General features: G+C 35.5%; 1 protein-coding gene across 1 annotated transcript in view; it reads right to left on the bottom strand.

Moving 5' to 3' along the window:
• TOPAZ1 (testis and ovary specific TOPAZ 1) overlaps positions 1-25,920 on the bottom strand; it is an 80,425-nt gene that overhangs the window by 49,152 nt on the left and 5,353 nt on the right. Inside the window, exons 3-8 of the mRNA XM_026016403.2 lie at positions 17,761-17,822; positions 16,939-17,066; positions 5,786-5,850; positions 3,688-3,827; positions 2,200-2,285; positions 1,365-1,490 (exon numbers count right to left, since the gene is read on the bottom strand). Of these exons, the coding sequence (XP_025872188.2) occupies positions 1,365-1,490; positions 2,200-2,285; positions 3,688-3,827; positions 5,786-5,850; positions 16,939-17,066; positions 17,761-17,822 (607 nt within the window). The remainder of the gene's footprint in view (positions 1-1,364; positions 1,491-2,199; positions 2,286-3,687; positions 3,828-5,785; positions 5,851-16,938; positions 17,067-17,760; positions 17,823-25,920) is intronic.

Consider the following 25,920-nt stretch of genomic DNA (forward strand, 5'->3'; position numbering starts at 1 on the left):
TTTAATTTTTTTTTTTTTTTTTTTTTATTTATGATAGTCACAGAGAGAGAGAGAGAGAGAGGCAGAGACACAGGCGGAGGGAGAAGCAGGCTCCATGCACCGGGAGCCCGACGTGGGATTCGATCCCGGGTCTTCAGGATCGCGCCCTGGGCCAAAGGCAGGCGCCAAACCGCTGCGCCACCCAGGGATCCCTGGACCTTTAAAAAAAAAAAAAAAACCCAAGATCTTGGCAAATATTTCTTCAACAGGACAAAAAAAAAAAATTAAGAAAATCAACAAAACTGGGCTATATAAAAATTAAGAAATTCTGTTTACCAAAAGACACTTTTAAAGAGGGTGAAAAGGCAACCAGTACACTAGTAAGAGTTACCTGCCATACACATATCCAACAGAGAACTTACACCCAGAAAATATAAAGAATTCTTAAGACAGATAAGAAAAAGGCAATCCGGGCAGCCTGGGTAGCTCAGCGGTTTAGCACCGCCTTCAGCCCAGGGCCTGATCCTGGAGTCCTGGGATCGAGTCCCATGTCAGGCTCCCTGCATGAAGCCTGCTTCTCCCTCTGTCTCTCTCTCTCTCTCTTTCTCTCTCTGTCTCTCATAAATAAATAAAATCTTAAAAAAAAAAAAAAGAAAAAGACAATCCCATAGAATATAGGCAAAATACTTAGATATTTCCAAAAAGAGGGTATCCAAGCATCTAATAATGATTTTGAAAGATGCTCAGCTTCATCAATCATCATCAGGGAAGGCATCACTCCCCACCCACCAGAATGGTTAAAATTAAAAGGGTGATAAATACCAAGAGCTGGTAAGGCTATGAATCAACCAGAACACTACAACATTGCTGGTGAGAGTGTAATTTGGCAGACCACTTCAGAAATCTGCTTGGCAATATTGACTAAAGTTGTACATATGCAGATCCTATGAACCAGCAATTCCAGTTTTAAGTATAACCCATCAGAAAGTGTGTGTTTATATATGTATGTACATACATACACATATATATCCACCAAAAGACAGGCAGGTTTAGAAACCACCCAAATGAATCAAAAGTAATATTTATCAATAAAATAATTTTGATATACTTGCACACTGGAATATTTATTATACAGCAATGAGAAAGAAATGTTTATAAGTAAAAAATATAGATGAATCTCAAAAATATTGAACAAAAAGAAACTAAAAATAAGAATACCGATTGTAAAAAAAAAAAAAAAATACCGATTGTATGATTTCCTTTATATAAAGTACAAAACTAGGCAAAGCTCATCTATGCTAGCAGGAGTCAAAGAAAATCTGAATTAAACATATAACAGATGATTATTAAAACAATCTCTACTTCACAGACATTACATATTTTACCTTTTCATCCCCTTGCTCAGGCACATGAGCAAACTTGCATTGTGGTCGTTCACAGCCACGTAATGTATTAAAATGAAATTTGCAATATCTATGGGGTAGCATCAACCCTAGGGGCTTCTGGAACACCTAGAAAATTAGATATATTTTCTATGTTAATTATAAAACACCATAATCAAGTGAGAAAGCATTTGAAGGAACCAGAAATATATACACCCAAAAGAGTATCAAGACAAATTGCTGACTTGATAAAGTAAAACTCCAAACAATTGATATTTTTAAAATAATTAAAACAAAAATTTTAAATGATGTCGAATTTTTGCAATTTCCTTCAGTGTAAAATATTCCAGTTACTACTGTTTTACGTTACATGTTTTTAAAAGTTTATGCATTCCCTTCCCTTTCTCATATACCTGGCCCCTTTTGCTTTTATAAGAAGCTATTCTATTATAATATGCATATTTCAGATGCATTTATTTAGAATCCAAATTTTCCACGGCTTTTCTGAGTAACAAAGAAATGACAGAATAAAAATATTTACAACAAACTTTCTCTATAAACTGCTTTAATTAAATCATTAGCTTTCTCTTCCATCACAGGGAACTATCCATCCTATATTTTGTTTTGTATATTCACTCTCCACCCTACCCACCCAGCCTTCTTTCAACTTCTTAACATTATTTGTGAATATCCTCTGAGTCACTACTCATTTTCTGCTTTTTACCACCAACTGCCATTCAAAATCTGTAAATGGCCAGAAGTGTTTAAAAAAATGATAGGGAAATACAACCAAAATATGTGCTTTTATAGGATTATTTTTTTTAAATGGGGGACTTACCCCTACATTTTTTTCCCTCTTAAAAATTTCACAAGTTTCAGGACTCTGCAGCTTTAGAAAAGAATGTTTTCCTGGAAATTTGAAATCTAGAAGTGATTAAGAATGACATCACACATCATTATGTTAGTTTCTTCCCTTCATAACAATGAAATATTACTACTACTATCTGCTTTAAAGTTTTACTTTGGACTACTCATACTCTGTTCACAGACTATGATGCTACAGTGTGTGCCTGTGAAATAAAAAAATGCTCCTTAAGTATTTCTAGGCCTAAATGTAAAATCTTAAACTAATTTTAAGCTGAAGATACTTTCTTAAAAGCTTTATATAGCAGTACTGAACACAGCATTTAAATGATAGTCTTTATGTTAAACGCACATATATGATACACAATTAAAATTTCTAAGGAAACTGACAAACCTAGGTATTACCAAAATGAACTATGTACCCCCTACAAATTCATATGTTCAAGCTCTAACCCTTTATTTGAAGATAGGGCCTTTTACAGAACGAAATGGGGTCATAAGGGTGAGACATTGATCTGATGGAATTAATGTCTTTATAAGAAGAGACTGAGAGAGCTTGCTCTTTCTCCATGCACATGTATCAAGGAAAGGCCACGTTGAGACCTTAGCAAGGAGGCAGCCATCCATAAGCCAGGAAGAGAGCCAGAAACTGAACCCTGCCAGAACCTTGATCTTAGCCTCCAGAACTGTGGGAAATAAATTTCTGTCATTTAGGCCACCCAGTCTATGGTATTGTGTTTTGGTCACCTGAGCTACTGATACACTAGGCATCCTATCCCTTAATGTTGGTCTTTCAAAATGAGAATTAGGACATTTAGAAATGTTTTTCTCTAAAGATAAAATAATTTAAAATTTTTTTATTTTAAATAATTGCATTTTTCACTTGGTAGCATCAGGTGAATTTGGAACAAGCTCAAGTTTCTGCTGCATAGTTTTGCTGTAATTTTCATTATAAGAACCATTAAGGCTTTTTAAGATAAAACACACAATCATCTGGGCATGCTGCTGTAGCACAAGACACCAGGCAGCACAAAGTCTGTAATAGGAAAGTACAGAAGAATTAGGTGTGGGCTACATAAAGAAATTTTATTGCTTCTAAATTCATTCTTCAATCTAGCCTATTTTGTTCAAGCATTATGGATTGTCAAAAAACCTACACAAACTCTAAATACATTATAAAATTCTTTTTTTTTTGTTTTTTTTTACATTATAAAATTCTAAAATATTCAACTAAAATATGAATATTTTAGGTATTTCATATATTTCACCACTATCACACAAACACAGATATTTAAGAATTTATTCCATCTAAAGTTTTAAGTAAAGGTATACTAACTTTCCAATTTTAACATATTCTAAGTGTGTTTTGATATTTTTTACTTTTTTGTTTTTGATGAAAAAAATCTCCTATACAGTTTATATGTTATCAAAAGCCAACAGAATTTTATTAAGAAAACAGTACCATTCATCCGGGGCTTTAGAAATAGGTCTTCTTGATGAGCACTCAGATTCAAAGGTGGCACTGATAAGCACAGAGGTTTTGGGACCAGTGCTGCCAAACGACATTCACCAACCATGATCGCTGCATTTTTAGAATCTTCACTGTGTGAGCACAAAAGCCAAAATCAGATTTTAAAATTCTAGAAACATTAAAGTAATGAGAATCAAATAAGCAGAAACACAACCTAACACACTATGTATATGTTATACACCATGCTGTATACTATTACCATATTATGATTCTTCAGTATCTTCAGTAGGTGTTCTTGCCTTCTTCAGTGCTTGTTAAATGGCCAGGGTAGGGGTAGGAGAAAGGTTGTTGGGTTAAAACTAGAGCAGAGAATTTTTGATCACACCAGACAAAAAGTCTGAGGAGGAACTAGGCTAGCATTCTAATCCAGAAAAGATCATCCAATTATTCTATTGATAGTAGAGTAAAATAAATAAATTATAAATTATTCTTTAGAACAAGTATATTTAATAAATTTATACAGGTACCTGAGAGCTTCCTTGGGGAAGAAGGTATAAAAAATGTGCTGTTCTTGGTTGCTTAGATTTAACCAGCTCTGACTATATTTTAATATGTGAGATCCTATACAACCTGTTTTAGAAAAACTTAGGAGTTTTCTGGAGCTTCACTTACCTAGAAAAAGAAAGAAGCGAAGGGGAAAGTGGAAAGTATCTCAAAGCTGACTGATAGTTATGAATGAACTTAGTTTTTAGGCGAAAATCACTCAGATACTACAATATTTTACCTTAAAAATAATTCTACTAAGCTTTTTCAGCTGGAGTTCCCTGGGCCAGAGAGGAGAAAAAAAAAAAAAAAACAGAAAGAAGGTGCCACACGTACAACAGTTGAAACTTAGTTAGCATTGAAAAAGCTTAAAAATTACACAAGGGGTGCCTGGGTGGCTCAGCAGGGAGTCTGCTTCTCCCTCTGTCCCTCCCCCTGCTCATGCTCTCTCTCAAATAAATAAAATCTTTTAAAAAAATTACACAGAAAAGAGATAATCACTTCTCTTTCCAACTTGGGACATCATTAATATATGCAATCAACACCACCTTCCTCAAAACAAAACAAGAACAATAATATAGAACAAACAAGAATTATGGAATTTTACAGATGGAAGAGATTATCTAGTAAAATTCTTTTGTTTTTGATTGAATGACTAAAGACTGGAGTAATGTAGTGACTTTCCAATGTCACATTCCTGATCATTATGGTAGAGCCAAACTGATGATAAAACTCTGCAGACTGCAATGACACTACTTCGTTGTAAGCAAAATGCCTGTAAGAGGGGAAAAAAAGGGAACTTTTGTCATTTTTTCCCTTTTAAAATTTCAAATGGTCACGGATCATACTGGGTTTCTGTGCCAATCTAATTTTCACCTAGGCTTTTCCTTCATTTAATGGTTCTCAAACTTGAGCACATATTAGGATCAGCTGGTGGCCTTGCTGAACCACATACTGATGGGCCCCATCTCCAGAGTTTCTGATTCAGCAGGTCAGGAATGGAACCAAATAATTTGCATTTCTAACATGTTCCCACTTGATGCTGCTGCTATAAAGGATCACACTGAAAACTACTGCCTTAACACAAAAGGACTTGAACACATTTGTCACCTGATCTCAGTGTACCTTGCCCCAACAGCAAAACAGGCATGCAGGATGGATCGTGATCTCCAAGGTATCCTTTAAGTTTGGTATCTGCGTATGTTCAAGTGAGTGTACTGTAACTCTTAGTACTAATCACTGCAAACTGCAATATTCATCTGATTTCTGACACTTCTACCTTCCCAAAAGTCCACATTCTTTTTTCTTGTATCACTATTCCTTATTCCTTCCTCGAAAAATATTTTAATGGCTCAAAAATCTTTGTCACAGCTTTATAGTAACTGAAAGTATCCCTGACATCTGGGTATACCCGATACACTGATTAATAATATCTATGTATGGCTCACAGCATGGTAGCCCAAGCACATAGAGCAGAGAATGAAAAACACTCAAAATACAAATTATGTAACTATTTTAAAATTACATAACGAAGAATGGTACAGACCTTTTGTAAACTTCAAAGATATTTTCTTTTTCTTCTTTAATAGTCACCTTTTCTGAAAATCTACTCTGTGAAAAAATTATGGTTAAAAGTACAAGTGAATATTTTTGTATTCCATATCAAGCTATAAGGTTTACTGGAATATATTAGATGTTAATTAAACCACTAGCTTATGGCCAACTGACAAAACAACTCTACAGTATTTGAAATACTAATATTGACTTAAAAATTCCACTGTTGCTTAAGAGAAAAACTCAAAGAAATCATAAATTTTCTCAGCTTTTGACACCATAGTTACATAAACTGGCATTTAAAATTATTATGAATAATTAAAGTTACATTTGTTTTCATTCAGATAAAAAGCATTAAGTAACTTTTATTTTCAGATGGTATTTATGAACAAATTTATTTTTCTCATTGGAAGTATTAAATGTATTTCATTTATCACTATACTCAAAACATTTCACATTAGTGTTCTGGAATTGTGCCTAATTAAAAGGAAGTTATACATGCTAATATTAAACTTTTAAAAAACAGGCAGGGACCAAGAAAATAAATCCCCAAATTACCTATTATGAGCAGAGATAAACATTTAAATTCTTACTTTATATGAAAAATTAAATTTTTTAATTACTAAGAATTTTTTCCAGCCTTGCTGAGAATTGATATATATTACTGTATAAGTTTAATGCATACAGCATGATGGCTGGATTTACATACATTGTGAAATCATTACAATAGCTGCAGCTAACACCTATTTTCTCATAGAGCTACAACAAAAAGAACAAGAGAAAAAGAAATTTCTCCTTGTGATGAGAGCACTGAAAATGTACTCTTTTAACCTTTTTTTTTTTCTTTGAGAGACAGAGTATGCATGTGCAGGTATAAAGGGAGGGGTGGATGGAGGAGAGAGAGAATTTTAAGCAGGTTCCATACCCAGCACAGAGCTCAACTCAGCTCGATATCACAATTCTCTGAGAGATCATGACCTGAGCCAAAAATCAAGAGTCTGACGCTTAACCAACTGAACTACCCAGGCACCCCAACAACTATTCTTTTTTTAAAAGTACATAATCACATATTACAGTAATGATACACACTGCATATACTTTTAACCCTTTCAAAGAAAATTACAAAAATCAACTGAGAAACATAAGATATTTAAAAAATATACCATGTTCTAAATGAGACTATTAAAGGTAAAGATGTTAATTCTCCCCAAATTAATGTATACATTTTAAAAACTACTTTATCATGTGAGTTTATATATTTTTTAAGACTTTACTTATTTATTCAAGAGAGAGAGAGGCAGAGACATAGACAGAGGGAGAAGCAGTCTCCCTGCTGGAAGCCCAATGCGAGACTCTATCCCAGGACCTGAAGATCACGACCTGAGCTGAAGGCAGATGCTCAACTACTGAGCCACACAGATGCCCCTGATCACGTGAGTTTAAAGCACTCTTAAGAGAATATAAGAATGGCCAAAAAAAATATTTTAAATTTATTATACATCTTAGGGTCTTTTAAAGCAAGCCTTATTTTGCTTGCTGTTTTTATTTTTCAAATAATTGACAATATGATTGATATTAGTACAAGGACTTGAGCAATCAATGAAACAAAAGGAATAGTTCCACACATACAAATTTGAAAAAATTTTTTAAAGATTTTATTTATTTATTCATGAGAGACACACACACACACAGAGAGGTAGAGACACAGGCAGAGGGAGAAGCAGGCTCCATGCAGGGAGCCCAACATGGGACTTGATCCTGGGACTCCAGAATCATGCCCTGGGCCAAAGGCAGGCACTAAACCGCTGAGCCACCCAAGGATTCCACAAATTTGAGAATATTAAAGATAACATTTGAAATCTGTGAGGAAATGATTCAATAAATGGCAGCAGAAAAATGGGCTAGTTAACTGGATAGAAAATAAGTTTGGTACCAACTCACCATATGTTAAAATACTTTTTAGGTAAAGATTTAAATATACAAAAATAGCAAAAAAAATAAAGGTGGGTATTTGTATAATTTTAAGAGTGGAAAAAACTTAAGTATGATACCAAAAGCAGAAACCATAAATTATGATACCAACAGGTGTGAATATAAATATTTTTGGTATTTTCTTATACTAGACTACAAAGTACACAAAAGCCATCCATCAAAAAAATTTTTTAAAGGTTACATTGTTTCTACATTCTTTCTCTCAAGATAGATTTTAGATTCAGATAGATAAAAATTCAAACATAAGGGATCCCTGGGGGGCTCAGCGGTTTAGTGCCTGCCTTTGGCCCACGGTGTGATCCTGGAGTCCTGGGATGGAGTCCCACATCAGGCTCCCTGCATAGAGTCTGCTTCTCCCTCTGCCTGTATATCTGTGTCTCTGCCCCCACCCTTTCTCTCTGTCTCTCATGAATAAATAAAATCTCAAAAAAAAAATTCAAACATAATAAAAAAAACAGAAAAAAACACCTGAAAAATATACAAGAGAAAACTTTAAATCTTGAAATGGGAAAGGGCTTCTCTATTACTCATAACTCAAATATCAGAAGAGAAAACTAGTAGATTTGACCAAAAACCTCCTTTAAGGTTAAAAAAAAAAGAAAAAGCCAAACTCCTAAATCAAGTAAGAACAGACAAAAAAATAGGAAAAAGTGTGGGAACATAGGACAAAGAATATATTTTTTGTGTTTTGTAGTTTCAAGTTTTATTTAAGATTCCAATGAGTTAACATACAGTGTAATATTAGTTTAAGATGTAGAATTTTGTGATTCATCACTTAAATACAATACCCAGAGCTCATCACAACAAATGCCTTCCTTAATACCCATCACCAATTTAACCCATACCCCTGCCCATCTCTCCTCCAACAACCCTGTTTGTTCTCTATAGCTAAGAGTCTGTTTTATGGTTTGCCTCTCTTCCCCCATCCCATGTTCATCTGTTTTGTTTCTTAAATTCTGCATATGAGTGAAATCAGAGTATTTATCTATATGACCTATTTTGCTTGGCATAATATTCTCTAGCTCCATCATGTCGTTGCAAATGGCAAGATTTCATTCTTTTTAAATGACTAAATAATATTCTGTTGTGTATATAATATATATTCAGCATCCTGTTTATCCATTCATCAGTTAATGAACATCTGGGCTCTTTCCAGATTTGGCTATTGTTGATAATGCTGCTATGAACATCAAGGTGCACATATCCCTTCAAACCAGTATTTTTGTATCCTTTGGGTAAATACCTAGTAGTGCAATTGCTACATCATAGGGTAGTTTCTATTAACTTTTTTGGGACCCTCCATACTGTTCTCCAGAGTGGCTGCACCAGTTTGCATTCCCACCAACAGTGTAGAAGGGTTCCCTTTTCTCTGCATCCTTGCCAACATCTGTTAGTCTTGTGTTGTTAATTTCAGCCCTTCTGATAGGTATGAGGTGATATTTCATTGTAGTTTTGATTTGTATTTCCCTGACTATGAGTGACGTAAGGATGTTTAATATATGAAAAGTTCCTACAAGTAAAAAAAGATCAAAATCTCAGAAGAAAAATGGGCAAAACACATAAAAAGAAGGTTCATTTAAAAATGGCCTTTAAACATACTAAAAGATGCTTAATTAGTCTAAGAGAAAAGCAAATTGAAACTAAAAGTCACTTGTAAAAATAGACAGATGGGACAAACATTTTAATACTAAGTTCGTTAGTTGTGTGGGGAGAAAACTGGCATTCTCACCCAATGTTATTGAAAGTATAAATCACAGCCATCTCTATGTAGGCCAATCTGACAATTCTACTTCTAAGAATCTAAAAATGCCTGCACATACACAAAATGCCTTATGTTCAAGGATACATAATGCAGCAATATTTAAATAGCAAAAAATGGGAACAACCACATGTCCACTAATAGTGGAACTTGTTGAATAGAGTATATCCATGCAGTAGATAATTATGTGATTATAAAAATAAGGCATAATTACATACATTGAAAAGAAATACTCCATTATATACTAAGTTTAAAAAGCAAGGTAAAGAATGGTATGCTACCATTTACATAAAATTAAAAAGGATATACAATATACTTTGAGAAATGGTAGAGTATGTCTTATTGGGCTAATCCTCCTGCAGGTAAAAACTAGGTAAAATATAAAAATCTCTGCTTGAAACCACTGGAAACATATGAAAAGCTGGCAGAACCTGGAGGGAATTCTTCACTTGGAAAGAAGGAATAGCAAGCACTAGCTAACTCTTTTGCTTTCATAGCTTTATTCTTGAAGGCAGATCCTGGTTGAGCTACTTGGGAAGGCCAAAAACTTGCCTTATGGAAACAACAAACCAGAAGGCTAAGTTTAGAACAAGGTCATAAACTGGGAAGTAGGGCTGGGAATCCAGGGAAAGAGAGAGCCTAAGAAAGGAAATCCTGAAATCTGCTTATAAATTCTGTCCTAATTTCTTACTGACCCTTGAACTGTATCTTTGAACTGGTAGACTCCAAACAGCCCAGCTAAGGCTAAAAGAACTGAACAAAGATTTGAAAAGGAATCTGAGTTCACCTAAGTTAAAACCTTAGCATGCAATTACCATACAGCTAGCAACTGCAGACGGGGATTTATCCCAGAGAAGTTTAAAATTATGTTCACCAAAAACTGGTAAACAAATGTTTATAGTAGCTTTATTTGTAATAGCCAAAAACTGTAAACAATGTGGATGTCCTTCAATGAAGAAAGAGCTTTCAGATAAACTGTGGTAACCCATCCCATGGAGTACTGCTAAGCAATAAAAATGAATCAACTATTGATACATGAAACAAACTTGATGAATATCCAGAGGATTATGCTGGGTAAAAAAAAAAAAAAATCTGAAGAGGTTACATACTGAATGATTCCATTTATGTAACTTTCTTAAAATGACAAAATTATAGAAATGGAGAACAGATTAGTGGTTGTCACAGGTTCAGGAGAGTTTAGGAGTAGGCAGGAAGAAAGTAGGCATGGCTATAAGGGCAACAGGAGAGTTCCTTGTGGTGATGGAAATGCTTTATACCTCTGACTAAATTAATGTCAATACTCTGGTGTGATATTGTACTATGATTTTGTAATGTTTCATTGGGGAAAACTGGTAAAGGGTACACGAGATCTTTCCCTGTTATTTCTTACCACCACATGTGAATCTATAACCATTTCAAAGTTAAAAGAATATGGGATGCTGCTAAGGCCCTATTCATGGATAAATTTATAGCACTAAATTGTCTCGGGAAATAAATTTTAAATCAATGACCTTAGTTGCAATCTTAAGAGGTTAAGGAGGGCAAATTAAATCCAAAGTAAGCAAAAAAAAGGAGAAAATAATGATCAGCTGAAATCAGTGAAATAGAAACAAAGCAATAGAGAAAAAAAATCAATAAAACCAAAGCTAGTTCTTTTGGAATAGTAATAAAATTAATAATCTTCTAGACAACCTCCAGTAAATCTAAATCTATTTTAAAATACCAATATTACAGAGATGGGAAACAGATTAATGGTGGCTAAGGTTAGGAATGTCAGAGGTAAGGAGAAAGGTGTAACCGAGGAATAACATAAGGGAGATCATTGTAGTGATGGAATAATTCTTTATCTTGATTGCAGTAGTGGCTACAAAAATCTGCCCACTACTAAAATACACAGAAGTATATATACTTACATTTAATATCAGATTCTTGGTTTTGATACTGTACTTAAAAATGTAATCAAAGGTGAAGGGTCCATGGGTCCTCTCTATACTATTTTTGCCATTTGCTGGGAATCTACAATTATCTCAAAATTAAAAGCTAACAAAAGAGTATATAGCATTTTAACTATCTGGGGTTCAAAACTAGACTCATTAAGCAATTACTACTACCATGGTAAACTTAAAAATTGTTACATATGGATTCTGGGTTTAATGGACATATAAGACAAAATAAAAACAAGCTCTCTGAAAAACAGAGCATATATATATTCCATATTTATTATATAAATTAACAGATACATAAAAGATCAATCATGAAGTATATCTGAAAATTCACAGAAAACTGTATATAAATGCAGGGAACTGCTAGGCCATACATATGTCCTGAAGGTAACCTAATAAACTCCTAAAAAAAAAAAAAAACCTCCTAAAATGAAGGTGAGAGATATGGATAAAGTTTAATTCTGAAACTTGGGGGCCAGATATCTTAAAGATAAGTATTATTACCTGGTCATGTATTTTTTAAGGAGTTGGTACTTTGAAGCTTACCATGGTATTAGAAGGATAAATGCACCATCCCTTTCTTTTAAGCAAAACCAAGAAATCTTACTATACCAGGAAGCAACGAAATGATTCTGCAGATTATTTTTAAAAGAGCCAATGCCAAAAATAGTCTACATCTTTAAAATATTTACAGTGTTAAAAATTCAGTGAATTCTGGCAGACATCTCCTAAAATCTATGCTTGCAGGAGTGAATGGATTAAATCTTTTCCTCAGCTTTAAATAAAGTACAAACTGTTTCTTTTCTTTTCTTCTTCTTTTTTTTTAATACTTAAGAGCAAGGGTTGGAAAGCTATAGCCTGCAGGCTGCCTGTTTTTGTAAATAGATTATCTGAACATAGCAACTACTATTTGTTTATATATGGTCTATGGCTTCTTGCTACAATGGCAGAGTTGAGTAATTGCAACCACAACTATATAGCCCACAGAGCCATATAGGTATTTGCCATTTAGCCCTTTAAAGAAAACTTTGCCTACCTATAGTGTCAAGGAACTCTGCTATGTGACTATGGACAAGAAACTGACTCAAATCTCAGGTTTCTTTTATCTACAAAAGAAAATAACAGTACACACCCCATGTCCAGCAAAGGACTATCTCAGCAAGTCAGAGTTGTCTATACTGTGTGCAATGAAGGTTTAGCCTTTGACCTACTCCTTGGAGGTAACTTAAGCCTTTGGAATATGCTGCCTGATAAATGCGTCTTTGTTTAACTAGGGGCCTGGGACCAGGCAGTGTATGCTGACAATGTAATTCATGTAGGGGCCTTCAGTCACTCCAGATGATCTAAAACAATGTGATTTACAGTGGGGGCCTTGTGACAACAGCTTGACCTCTAAAGGGTCTGGAGAAACCAAGTGACTAAGGTCAGCCATGCAGGCAGCCAGCCATACCAATCTGACTGACCCCAATAAAGACTCTGACCAGGCCTCAAGTAAGTTCCCTTGGTTAGCAATACTGTTATTGTCATGCATCATTGCTGGGAGAAGTAAGCAGCGTCCACATGGAAGAGGACAACTGGAAACTTGTGCCTGGTTTCTCATGGACAGAGTGATTTATTCGTGGATTTTAATGTGCATTTCTTCACCGTAATAAAATATAATCTTGAGTATAACAGCTTTGCTAACCTTTGCAAATTCTAGCAAATCACTAAATCTGAGGGTGGCCTTGGGGACTCCTGAACAGCACCTTATTATATTATGTGGATAAAACATGATAACCTTTGCTAAATATTTAACAGTGGCTGGCTGACATATAACAAAGGCTCAGTACATACTGGTTGTTATCATCACCAAACCATTAAGCAAGTACTTTGTATGCATTCAACAATTATTTGTGTCACTACTCTGTACCAGCTATTACTCTAGGTGCTAGAGATGAAGTAGTAAGCAAAATGAACAAAAATCCTTGCTTTCATGGAGTTTCACTCTAGCAAGAGGATGTAAACATAAATAAGTAAATATTTACAATGTTAAATCATAGTGAATGTGAGAGGGGGAATTAAGAAATTCTAGGAGTGGGACGCCTGGATGGCTCAGTGGTTGAGCATCTGCCTTCAGCTCAGGGCATGATCCCGGGGTCTGGGATCAAGTCGTGCATCGGGCTCCTTGTGGGGAGCCTGCTTCTCCCTCTGCCTGTGTCTCTGCCTCTCTCTCTCTCTCTCTCTCTCTCTCTCTCTCTCTCTCTTATGAATAAATAAATAAAATCTTTAAAAAATTAAAGAAAAAAGAAATGCTAGGAGAAAGGAGAACACTGAAGTTTTAGGTTGGATGGCCAGGTAAGTTAACTCTGAGAACATGAAATCTGAGTAAAGATGTGATGGAAGTAAGAGAACTATACTATTTTTAGAAGAACATTACAGGCAGATAAAATGGCAAGGGCAAAGGCCCTGAAGTGGGAGAAAGTCTTGGTATGTTCCAAGAACAGCAAGGAGGCTCCGATGGTGAGAGTGAAAAGAATATGGACAGTAGTACAAGAGATGAGAAAGTACGTGGTAGTAAAGGCTCTGTCTGGCTTTGAATCTAAATGTCACTACAAACCAATGGACAGTCTGAAGCAGAAGAATAACATTATCTAACTTATGCTGCAGTGAGAATAAACTATAAGAGGACAAAATTAGAAGCAGACCTATTAGAAGGTGATTGCAATAATTCAGGCAAGAGATTACATTATCTTGGGCCTGTGTCGTCATTGGGGGTGATGAAAAGTAGAGTTTCTAGACATTATCTGAGATAAAACCTGCAAGCTTCCTTTACAGTCTGGATATGGACTGAGAGAAAAAGTAAGGAGATCTCAGGTTTTGAACCTGAGTAATTATAAAAGGATGGAGTTGTCATTAACAGAAAAAGGGATTATTACAGGAAAAACCGGTCTGTTGTAAGGAGGGAATGTATAACAGAAGTTCAGTTTTTAAAAAAATTTTTACAAATTATTTAATTTTTTATTGAGGTAAAACTGACACACAAATATCACCTTAGTTTCAAGTATACAACATAGTGCTTTGACATTTGTATATACTACAAAATGATCACAGTAGGTCTAATTACCATATGTCATATACAAAGTGAATAACTGTATTCCTTATGCCATATATTTATTTTATAACTGGAAGTTTGTATTTTTTGACTCCCTTTATGGATTTTGCCCCATCACAATCTCCCCCTCCTTTCTGGCAACCATGAATCTGTTTTCTGTATCTTTGAGTCTGGGTTTTGTCTTGATTCCACTTAAAAGTGAGATCATGCAGTATGTTTTTCTCTGTCCAATTTATTTTACTCAGTGTTATGCTGGTAAGTAATACTGCAGTGAACACAGAGATGCATGTATCTTTCTGATTAAAATTTGGTTTCTTTGTATACTTGGTAGTTGAAATGCTAAATTGTGTGGTAGTTCTATTTTTAATATTTTGAGGAACTGTCATGCTTTTCTTCCATAGTAGTTGTACCAATTTATACTCCTATGGAGAAAGTTCCTTTTTCACCACATCTTTACCAGCATGTTATTTCTCATCTTTTGGTTAACAGCCATTCCATCCCTTTGCTTTCAGTCTGTATGTGTCCTCAACTGAAATAAGGTAAGCTGGTAAGCTGTATATAGATGTTCCAGAAATTCAGTTTGAACAGTTAAATTTGAGATGTCTAATTGGACATATAAGTGGATCCAGTAGGCAACTAGACATAAAGGTAAGTAGTTCAGAGAAGTAGTTCAGGCTGCAGTTACAAATTTGAGAGTCTTAGTACAGAGATGGCATTTAATGCAATGAGGTTGGATGAGACCATCTAAGGAGCAAATCTAGATAGGAAAGAACACATTGTGGTCTAGGTTCTGGGTCACTCCAATAGACAGAGGTCAGGGAGATCAGGAGACACCAGCAAAATCAACTGGGAAGCTGCAGACAGAAAGGCAGAAAATAAACCAGGCAATATGTTTACCCTGGAAGTCAGGGTTTCAAGGAAAGTGTGATCAACTGTGACAAAAAATGATGATAGGTAAGTAAGATTAAGATTGAGATAATGGGGATCCCTGGGTGGCGCAGCGGTTTGGCGCCTGCCTTTAGCCCAGGGCGCGATCCTGGAGACCCGGGATCGAGTCCCACGTCGGGCTCCCGGTGCATGGAGCCTGCTTCTCCCTCTGCCTGTGTCTCTGCCTCTCTCTCTCTCTCTCTCTCTCTATCATAAAAATAAATAAAAATAAAAAAAAAAAGATTGAGATAATGTCCATTAGCTCCAGCAACAAGGAGGTCACTGGAGAGTTTAAGGATAGTTTTTGTTGCGATGAAGGCAAAATATCTTTGGAATGGGTTCAAGAGAACCAGAGGAAAGAAACTAGAGATAGTGGATATAGATAAGCCTTTTGAGAAACAGGATGACAGCTGAAAAGAAAAATAGGACTATGGAAACTTTTGTTGTGGTTTTGTTTGATATATATATGTTTTATATATTTATAAAACAATAATGATAAGAATGATCCAACAATAAAAGAAGAATTACTGGAGTAGTATTTTAAGAGATGGACTTTAACACACAGGTGGAAGGAATAACCTTGGCTAGATCATCTATTGTAATTGAAGAGAAGGTGGAATTTTGGGAGCAGATGCAGGTTAAGGGGGCTAATGTATTGTTAGGGAATTAGGAAGTTCTTTTCCAGTTACTTCAATTTTCTTGGTGAAGTAGAAAACTAGATTGGTAGCTGTGAGGATAAATAAGGAGGAATAATGAGAAAGAAGAAAATATGAAATAGTTGCATATGAGTCAGTTAAATTATGCAAAAGGTTAAGACAATCACACACATTTTCTGGCAGGAAACAAGAATAAACTCGATAACCTAATTTTTCCCCAGATCCTATGCCAGTGGTATGTTCCACCATCAAGTTTGGTTTAGCTCCAATTTCTATGCCTTCCATATCTGTGGTTAACTGATGTGTGCATCACAGTCCTGGGGCGCTAAGATATTCTTAAGCTTCAAAGATCAAATGATACTCAGTACTTTGTGTTTAATGAGGCAGGAAAATATTAACAATTTAGATTTACATAGGTTTGAGACCTACTGCAGGATACAAAAAAAAAAAAAGGCTAAATACATAATTAAACATCGCACTTTCCCAGACAAAGGATAGCTGTTCATAGTGTGCTTGTACAAAGGATCAAACAATATATCCTATGGGCAGAATGATGCGATTCTTTTACTCAATAAAAAGTAGTGACACTTATCACCTGACCATGCTGTTATGATGAATCTCTATTACGACTATTTAGACCAAAAAATAAGAAAATGCAAAAGATTCTCCACAGCACCTTTTCATCCAAGTCTGAACTACTGACACCACTATTAAGATGAATTTTAGCATCACCACCATTTAGATTAGGAAATAAGAAAATGCAAGATTTCCTAGTACCTTTTCATCCAAGTTTGAACCTTTTACGTTTTCACTGAAGTCTCCCAGCTTTTCACTTCCATAGGTCTCATTAGTAACTTTCCCTAAGGAAATGTTTTCTCCTTTGGAATCATGTTTAATTTCATTTGCTGAAAAGAAATAATATTTAACTGTAGAAGCTTTATACAGTGCAACGACTAAATTGTTCAAAGACTGTTCTAAAAATGAGTTAAAATCCTCACTCTTTTAAAGTCCAATGTGACAAACATAAGTAGTTTTCATCAAACTATATAATTATTCCTCTTTCTCTTTCAAAGTAACTCCATTATACAGTATAAAAAGAATTGGCACTAGGACAAAATTGAGATATACCAAGATAAATGTAAGAATGTTTCTTATGCCCTGCTATGTTCAATATATTTTTAAAAACTGAATATCAAAATACAATTAACTTTGAAAATATTTCCTGTGAAGGAAATCCAGGTATTTAAACTTATGATTAACTGTTAATTATAAAAATTCTTAAAAAGATTCAGATTTAAAATGTGACAAAGCTTTAACATGTATTTCCATTTCAAAATACAGCCACAAAAGTTTCTAAGGTCAATGATCTCTTTTGTAGATAAAACCTAACAAAGTTATTTACTAACTAATCAAATGGAAAATTTCTCAAAATCTTATCTGCCAACCAAGCAACTAAAACTGAGGAAAACTGACAAACTGTAAAACATATAGTTAAGACTCTAAAATGAAGAGCTTCCTATTTAATTCATTTGATTAGGCCTGAATAGAGATATAAAAAGATACTTCAATATTGCATATTTCAAAAAAGTCAAATTTTACCTGCTGATAAAGAAGCACAGATCTCTGACTTCATCAATCCAGGATCCAGTATAGGAAGTTTTCTACTATAAAGCAAACAGAGCTTGAACATTATAACGGATTCTACACAGATCTACTTCTCTAAACATTATATATTACCAGCTTTAATAGCTGGTGAACATCAGCTCAAGTCCTCCAAGGATAGAGGTCTTCTGTACTGGAGCGCAGAATCCAGCACACCTAAATAGATTACTCATTTGGTTCTTTAATCACACACATATACCACAATTGTTAGGGAGTGCTGCCATATCAAACTGTTACTCAGAGAGAACCTGATGACATATACCAAGCATTCAAAACAATTTTAAACTATTACACCAATACGAGCTGATGTTTAACTTCTATTCTAAAGTATGTGTATATATATTTTACTGCCAGTGTAAAAGGAAGATAGTTTGAGAACAGTTTGAATCATCTTCTTCTTCTTCTTCTTTTTTTTTTTTTGGTAATCTCTGAAGACAACATGTGGTCTAAAGGTCAAGGGTATGAAGATCAGAGCTTGACCAACCTGGTTTCAGATATTGTTCTGCCACTTAACTGTGTCAACTATGGCAATATTATGTAATTCCTTTGAATCTAACCTAACCGTATCTGTATAATGGGAATTATCACCTATCCATGAGGTTATTATGAGGATTAAATAAGATAAAATGTTTTTAAAACCAACAGCATAGGCTCAACAAATGAAAACTACATCCATAGGAGCCAATTCAAAAACAAATGGCCAAACATTCCATTTTTAAAAAATAAGAAATACATAAATGTACACAGAATAAAATATAATAAACACCATAATCCTACCATTTTTTTTCATTTAATAAGTAGTTCTATTAAACCTATCCTACAGCTCTACAAATGCCCATTGGTTCAGGATTACTTCCTTCTCATGAAAGAGAAAAACCAAATAAAACATTTTATAAACATCATTCTTTACAGTCTTTGGAAAATATGAAGTATTTGCTCCCTGACATAAGATCTAAAAACAATCAGAAATATATAGTTTTTTTTAAATTTTTTTTTATTTATTTATGATAGTCATACAGAGAGAGAGAGAGAGGCAGAGACACAGGCAGAGGGAGAAGCAGGCTCCATGCACCGGGAGCCCGACGTGGGATTCGATCCCGGGTCTCCAGGATCGCGCCCTGGGCCAAAGGCAGGCGCCAAACCGCTGCGCCACCCAGGGATCCCCAGAAATATATAGTTTAAAGAATGAGAAGATAATAATACAAACAGAAGACTCCTAATGTACAAATCTCCTCCCCTAATTCTTTTCCTCTTTTATTTAGACTTGTCTCTCTTTAAGTATTTCAAAGGTCTCTGCAACTCAACATGTTCACATCATGACCAGAACACATCCCCAATCCTTCTCCTTCATATCAGAGAGTTGTAATGCCTTTCTTTCAAATAAGAGGAACCAGGTATCATCCTTAACTCCTACCTCTGATTAAACAATCAGATTAATCAATTTTTCAAGTCCTAAATCTCTCTCAAATACACTCCCATCTCTGTCTGAAATCATCATGTCCTTTGGCAACTCTCCATATGCTCTTAGGATAAAGTTCAAATTCACGATGACTTCCAGTTTATCTAGGATGGTCAGTTTATGCCTGTTGTCCTGGCATATATTATTAAAAATTCCTCTTTTCATTCTCAAAAGTTGCGGCTCAGAAGATAAATTCTATGGTCATCCTATTTGAAAAGCCCTTAATGACTGAGCTTTCCACACATTTTGTAGCTTTATTTCTTGCCATAGGAACTCTAAGCCACCAGACACTATTTCTGTTTCTCAGCTGTGACATGTCTTTCCCTGTGGGTTTTTATATTGGCTATTTCTTCCATCTGTGACAAAATTCTAGGGACGCCTGGATGGCTCAGCAGTCGTGCATCTGTCTTCGGCTCAGGGCGTGATCCCAGGTTTCCCAGACTGAGTCCCGCATTGGGCTCCCTGCGAGAAGCCTGCTTCTCCCTCTGCCTATGTCTCTGTCTCTCTCTGTGTGTCTCTCATGAATATATAAATAAAATCTTTTTAAAAAAATAATAAATTTATTTTTTATTGGTGTTCAATTTGCCAACATACAGAATAACACCCAGTGCTCATCCTGTCAAGTGCCCCCATCAGTGCCCGTCACCCATTCACCCCCACCCTCCGCCCTCCTCTCCTTCCACCACCCCTAGTTCGTTTCCCAGAGTTAGGAGTCTTTTTGTTCTGTCCCCCTTTCTGATATTTCCTACCCATTTCTTCTCCCTTCCCTTCTATTCACTTTCACTGTTATTTATATTCCCCAAATAAATGAGAACATATAATGTTTGTCCTTCTCTGATTGACTTATTTCACTCAGCATAATATCCTCCAGTTCCATCCACGTCATGAATATATAAATAAAATCTTTAAAAAAATTCTATTTACTTTTCTTCACCAATTGGCTAATTCCTTTAATGTTCATCTTAAGGTCACTTTGACTAGGAAGTCTTAAATATCTTGTACTTCTCAATATGCAACGTGCAATCGTATCTGACTGTACTTGCTTAACTATCTGCCTCTCTTGGTAAATCAAAAGCTCAGTGAGGACAAAGCCTCTGTGTGTCTAGTTGCTCTCCATATACTCAGCACCTAACATTTTCCTGGCCAGACACTAGGGAGACCCAAATGAAGATGCCTCTCTTCTATCTAGGAACTCCTAGTATAAAGAAGCCTTACATACAAGTAGAAAGGATATACTGAGATATATGCCAAGGGAACTACTGGAACAAATTACTAGAATAACAGCTCAGAGGAGATTTGAAAGATAACTGAATAAAAAGGGACTTCCAGATAAAGAAACCTATGCAGGGGTACCTGGGTGGCTCAGTCAGTTAAGCATCCACCTTTGGCTCAGGTCATGATCCTGAGGGCCTGGGATTGAGCTCTCCATTGGGCTCCCTGCTCAGTGGGGAATCTGCTTCTCCCTCTCTCTCTGCCCTAGCCCTGTTTGTCCTCTTTCTCTCCCTCGGATAAATAAAACCTTAAAAAAAAAAAAAAAGAAACATATGCAAAAGAATTAAAGTACATGACATATTGTGAAAACAGTGAGCTGCTTGTTGTGCTTATCTTTCATTAGCTTTTTGCTCCCCTTTCCTCCTTCCTAAAACCATGGTTGTCAAAGAGAAAGTAGATGTAATCCCCTAAAGAGCCTTAAAAAGAGATGCCAAGCAATTTAGACTATCTTCAGGTGGCTGAAAGCCACTGAAGCAACGTAGTCATCACTGGCAGATCAATTTCTATTTTGGAATATCACTATGAAGGAGGATAAACTAAGAGAATTCAGGAAGATTAACCAGAAGCTCATTACAATACTCTAAGAGAAAGATGAATAAGACAGTAGCAGTGAGAATTGAGAGGAAGGAAAAACTGTGAGATATTAAAGTAATAGCATGAATATAATTAAGTGACTCAAACAGAGAAGAACTGAGGGGTGTTTTGCAGTTTTTAATTAACCTGAAAGTTACATCCTCAAATAGGTATAGCTCCATACACATAGGTTATTCTTGCAAGTAAAACAAAACCATAAATAGGTATACCAAATATATTGCTTTAATTTGAAAGTACTACAATTATTCTGCAAATATTAGTGGCCAAAAGCAGAGAAACATATCCGGATAATTCATTGGCCAGAGGTTGCCTAACCTGATGCCATGGTGTGAAGTGGTAGGTCTCCTGATACTACAAATGATCACTCCATCAAGTACAATACCATATATTCTGGCAAAGACAAAAACAATGGTTTATGTGGTCCAAAAGAGTAAAAAGTAAAAATCAGAATGGCACTTCTTCATACTGTCCCACCTGCCATTTTATTACTTTTTAAAAGGATTTTATCATTTATTTAAGAGAGAGAGAAAATATAAGTGAAGAGGAGGGCAGGGGGAGAAAAAGAAGCAGACTCCCCACTGAGTAGTAAGCCCCATGTGGGACTCAATCCTAGGACCCTGAGATAATGACCCGGGCTGAAGCCACTCAGAAACCCCTCTACCATCAACACCTGCCACTTTAAAGAGGAAGAGATAAGAGAGAAAAGAGATCAAAAGTAAATTACTATTCTTTGGCAATCTATAATTGAATTAAAGCCAAAGAAATAACCAAAATGCCACTCTCCCAGCATTCTGTTTTGGGCTGGGGAGACAAACTTTAGAGCATATTACCCTGGGTTCAGATCTTAGCCCTTACTAAGTTAATAGCTTTGTGTCCTTTGGAAAGTTAAACACTTTGATTTAATTTTAAAGATGGCTAGTTTTAGAGGAACTGAACAGACATTTTTCCAAAGGAGACACACAGATGGCCAATGGACACATGAAAAGATGCTCAATATCACTAATTATCAGAAAAACGCAAATCAAAATCACAATGAAAGATCACTTTACAACTATCAGAATGGTTAAAATAAAAAACACAAGAAATAACAAGTGTTGGTAAGCGTGTGGAGAAAAAGGAACACTTGTGTGCTGCTGGTAGGAAATTTGTACCAATTTGCACCACAAATTGGTGCAGCCACTGTGGAAAGCAGTATGGAAGTTCCTCAAAAAATTAAAAATAGAACTACCATATGATCCAGTAATGCTAGTGCTGAAAGAAAATGAAAACACTAATATATGCACCTCTATGTTTACTGCAGCTTTATTTACATTAGCCAAAATACGGAAGCAAACTAAGTATTCGTTGACAGATTAATGGATAAAGAAGACGTGGTATACACACACACAAATATTACACAGCATTAAAAAAGGATGAACATGCTATTTGCAACAACATGGATGGATTTACAGGGTATCATGTTAAGTGAAATCAGACTGAGAAAGACAAATACTATATGATTTCACTCGTATGTGGAATTTAAAAAACAAACGAATAAACAAAAAGCAGAATCAGGGGCAGCCCGGGTGGCTCAGCGGTTTGGCGCTGCCTTCGGCCTGGGGTGTGGTCCTGGGGACCCGGGATTGAGTCCCACGTCAGGCTCCCTGCATGGAATGGGGCCTGCTTCTCCCTCTGCCTGTGTCTGTGCCTCTCTCTCTCTCTCATGAATAAATAAATCTTAAAAAAAAAAAAACCCAAACAGAATCAAATCTATAGAGAATAAATTGATGCCTGCCAGAAGGAGGGGGGGGGGGGTAGGGGAATGGGACAAGTAGGTGAAAGAGAGTAGAAGATATAGGCTTCTGGCTATGGAATGAATAAATCATGGGCTTAAAAGGCACAGCATAGGAAATAGTCAGTGATACTGTAATAGTGTTGTATGGTGACAGATGGTTGCTGTATTTGTGGTAAGCACAGCTTAAGGTATGAAGATGTTAAGTCACTATGCTGTACACCTGAAATTTATATAACATTATATGTATAACATTGTATGTCAACTATAAAAAATTAAAATAGTAAAATACTTCTGAGGTTGAAACTAAGTGAAATAAGTGGCGTATCTAGCACAGGGTAGACACTAAATATCAGTTTTGACAATTGTGTGTAAAATTTTGCACTGTAGAGTATCTCAGACATTCAGTGGAAAAGGAGAATGGAGCAAGTTAAGCATCCTGAAAGATAGCCTACTCTAGAGTCCAAACATACAAGGGGGAGAGAATGACCTATGAGTCACTTGAATGACCTTGGTGCCAGGTATTTTTGTGTTTGTGTTAGAAGTTTGTGTTTATTATTACCAGCTCCAGAATGTACAAGGCTCTTTATGTGGTATAACTGATTCTCACTGATCACCAGAATCAATTCTACTGGTGTATCTGGCATCACCTTACTATTCATCAATACCTATTTGCTTTACAAAGAATGGATTTACTGACTCCACTTATATATATTTAAATCTAGATGCCTGAGGAATATCCTACTATAATAGAAATTAAAATTAAAAGTTTAATTCCCTCAGAGTATGAGGGACTGCGCTTGCAGAGGTAAATAACACATGGACATTTCCTAGCCTCAGGAAGTCCAACAATTTAACAGGTAAGAGAGATGTAAATTATACTATCATAAAATCAGTGCCATAAGTGAGGCAGCAAAAGGTGCTGTGAGAACAGAAAGGGCTCCTAACTCTGAAAGTCGGGAAAATGTTTCATAATTTGTCCTACACAACAATATTCATATCTACCTTTATCTTCTGCCCACCTTTTCTTCATTATTTTTCTTCCCCCACCAAACCTTTTTCCTTCTTCCCTTTTGTTAAATATAAATCAATCCAAATTTCAATGATCAGTAGAAATTTTGACTTTTCTAAGATGCCTTTTCATCCCTCTTTTCTAAACTACTAGTATTCTTAGTACTTCAGTTTGTATATTTTTGTTTCAGATACATTGATTTTTCCTCTATGGCTACATAATAATTCCCTTGAATACTTGGCAGATTCTTAAAATCTCAATGATCCATTGTAGATCACTCAACAGAAATTTTAGGATATAATAAAATTGTGATGGAAGTTAATCCTATTTTCTAAGTCCACTTGCTATTACAGACATTCTCAAATCTCCAACCATGTTTATAGGCTAATTCAAAAGTTTTATCAATTTCACTAAATATACATTGCCAACCTTATCAGTTCAAGTGTTAGTTAGTTCTAATATGTTTCTAATTATTTGGATTTTAATATGGGCTTCACCCACTGTAGAGAACAATGAACAGACATTCTAACATAACTTAAACATCTTACAAAATCTCCCTAACCAGGTATGAGAACACTTCCCCCAACAACTGAATCAACTTAGCTTTGTCCACCTGTTTTAACAATAAGGCAGTCCAGAGCTTCTGAGCTTAAGCCTCCCATCTTTAATTTCTGTTCCTGTTAAATGCAAACTCAAGTCTAACAGGCTTCAGCCTCTTACTGTCTTAGAGTGAGGAAAAAAATAGTATATGAACTAGCAACTGGTTGACAAAAGGGATAAATCTGAAATCTGAAATTATATTTAAATTTTTTTTTTTTTTATGATAGTCACACAGAGAGAGAGAGGCAGAGACACAGGCAGAGGGAGAAGCAGGCTCCATGCACCGGGAGCCCGACGTGGGATTCGATCCTGGGTCTCCGGGATCGCGCCCTGGGCCAAAGGCAGGCGCCAAACCGCTGCGCCACCCAGGGATCCCTGAAATTATATTTTAACCTTCATTTAATTCTGGAACCATTAACAACTCTTTGCACAACTATTAGCAGACCCTCTGGTTACCATACCTCCATTCTTCCCCGTTAAGTTTGTGGTAGCATTGTGCATGATTATAAAACTGGTATTTCTATTGCAGAAAAAATTTAACTACTGAGGAAATATTCAATTTCCAAAATTTCAGAAGCAGTATGAGAGAAAAAATCCAATAAAAGTATAACTGGTGCACTTGAAAGAAAGAGGAATGAAGTTCAAAGACAATCAGAAAAATTATCTTAAGTAAATGTGATACTGCAAATCAAAATGGTTCATCCCATCTGGGAAAAACTGACATGTAATTACCAATCCCAAGATAGAAAGTAGGAGAAACAACTGACAGCACAGAAGAGAAGGAGGAAGAAGATGACAACATGGTGGTAGAAGTGGTGGCAGCAGTTTAGAGAGAGGTGATGGAGAATTAGTTTGGCTTCAGACTTTTCCACAACATTCAAAGCCAGAGAGCAGGTAGGAATTATATAATTGTAAAGAGGAAATATGTAAACTGAAAATTTGATACCAAATTTTTTCTTAGGTCATTCTTAGGTTTCCAAGATCTAAAAGAACAGAGCAATTATGAACTCTTTGAAAAAAAAGAAATGCTCTGAAATGTAGCCAACTAGTCAATATTAGAGGAAAGTAAAAGGACTGGTAGTAGGGACTGAATCAATTTAAACACATAACTAAGAATAGGTCTTTGGGAATTCAGATTATTGAAGAGAATGTCAATGACACAAGGCTTAAATTTCTTTTTTTTTTAACAAAAAAGTTGGAGGCAAGACTGGGAGAAAAAGCAAAGTGTACATTGTTACATTCATCTTTCACCTCAGAAAAGCAAATGCTGCTGTCTGAAGTTAGAATACAATTTTTAAAAGTCATGATAAAATTCAAACTTTTAAATAATCTTTCTTATTAACTTAACAAACATTTAAAAACTAATTCCTTTTTTTAAGAAAAATATTT

Source organism: Vulpes vulpes, chromosome 11 (genome assembly GCF_048418805.1).
Source record: "Vulpes vulpes isolate BD-2025 chromosome 11, VulVul3, whole genome shotgun sequence".
Classification (NCBI taxonomy): domain Eukaryota; kingdom Metazoa; phylum Chordata; class Mammalia; order Carnivora; family Canidae; genus Vulpes; species Vulpes vulpes.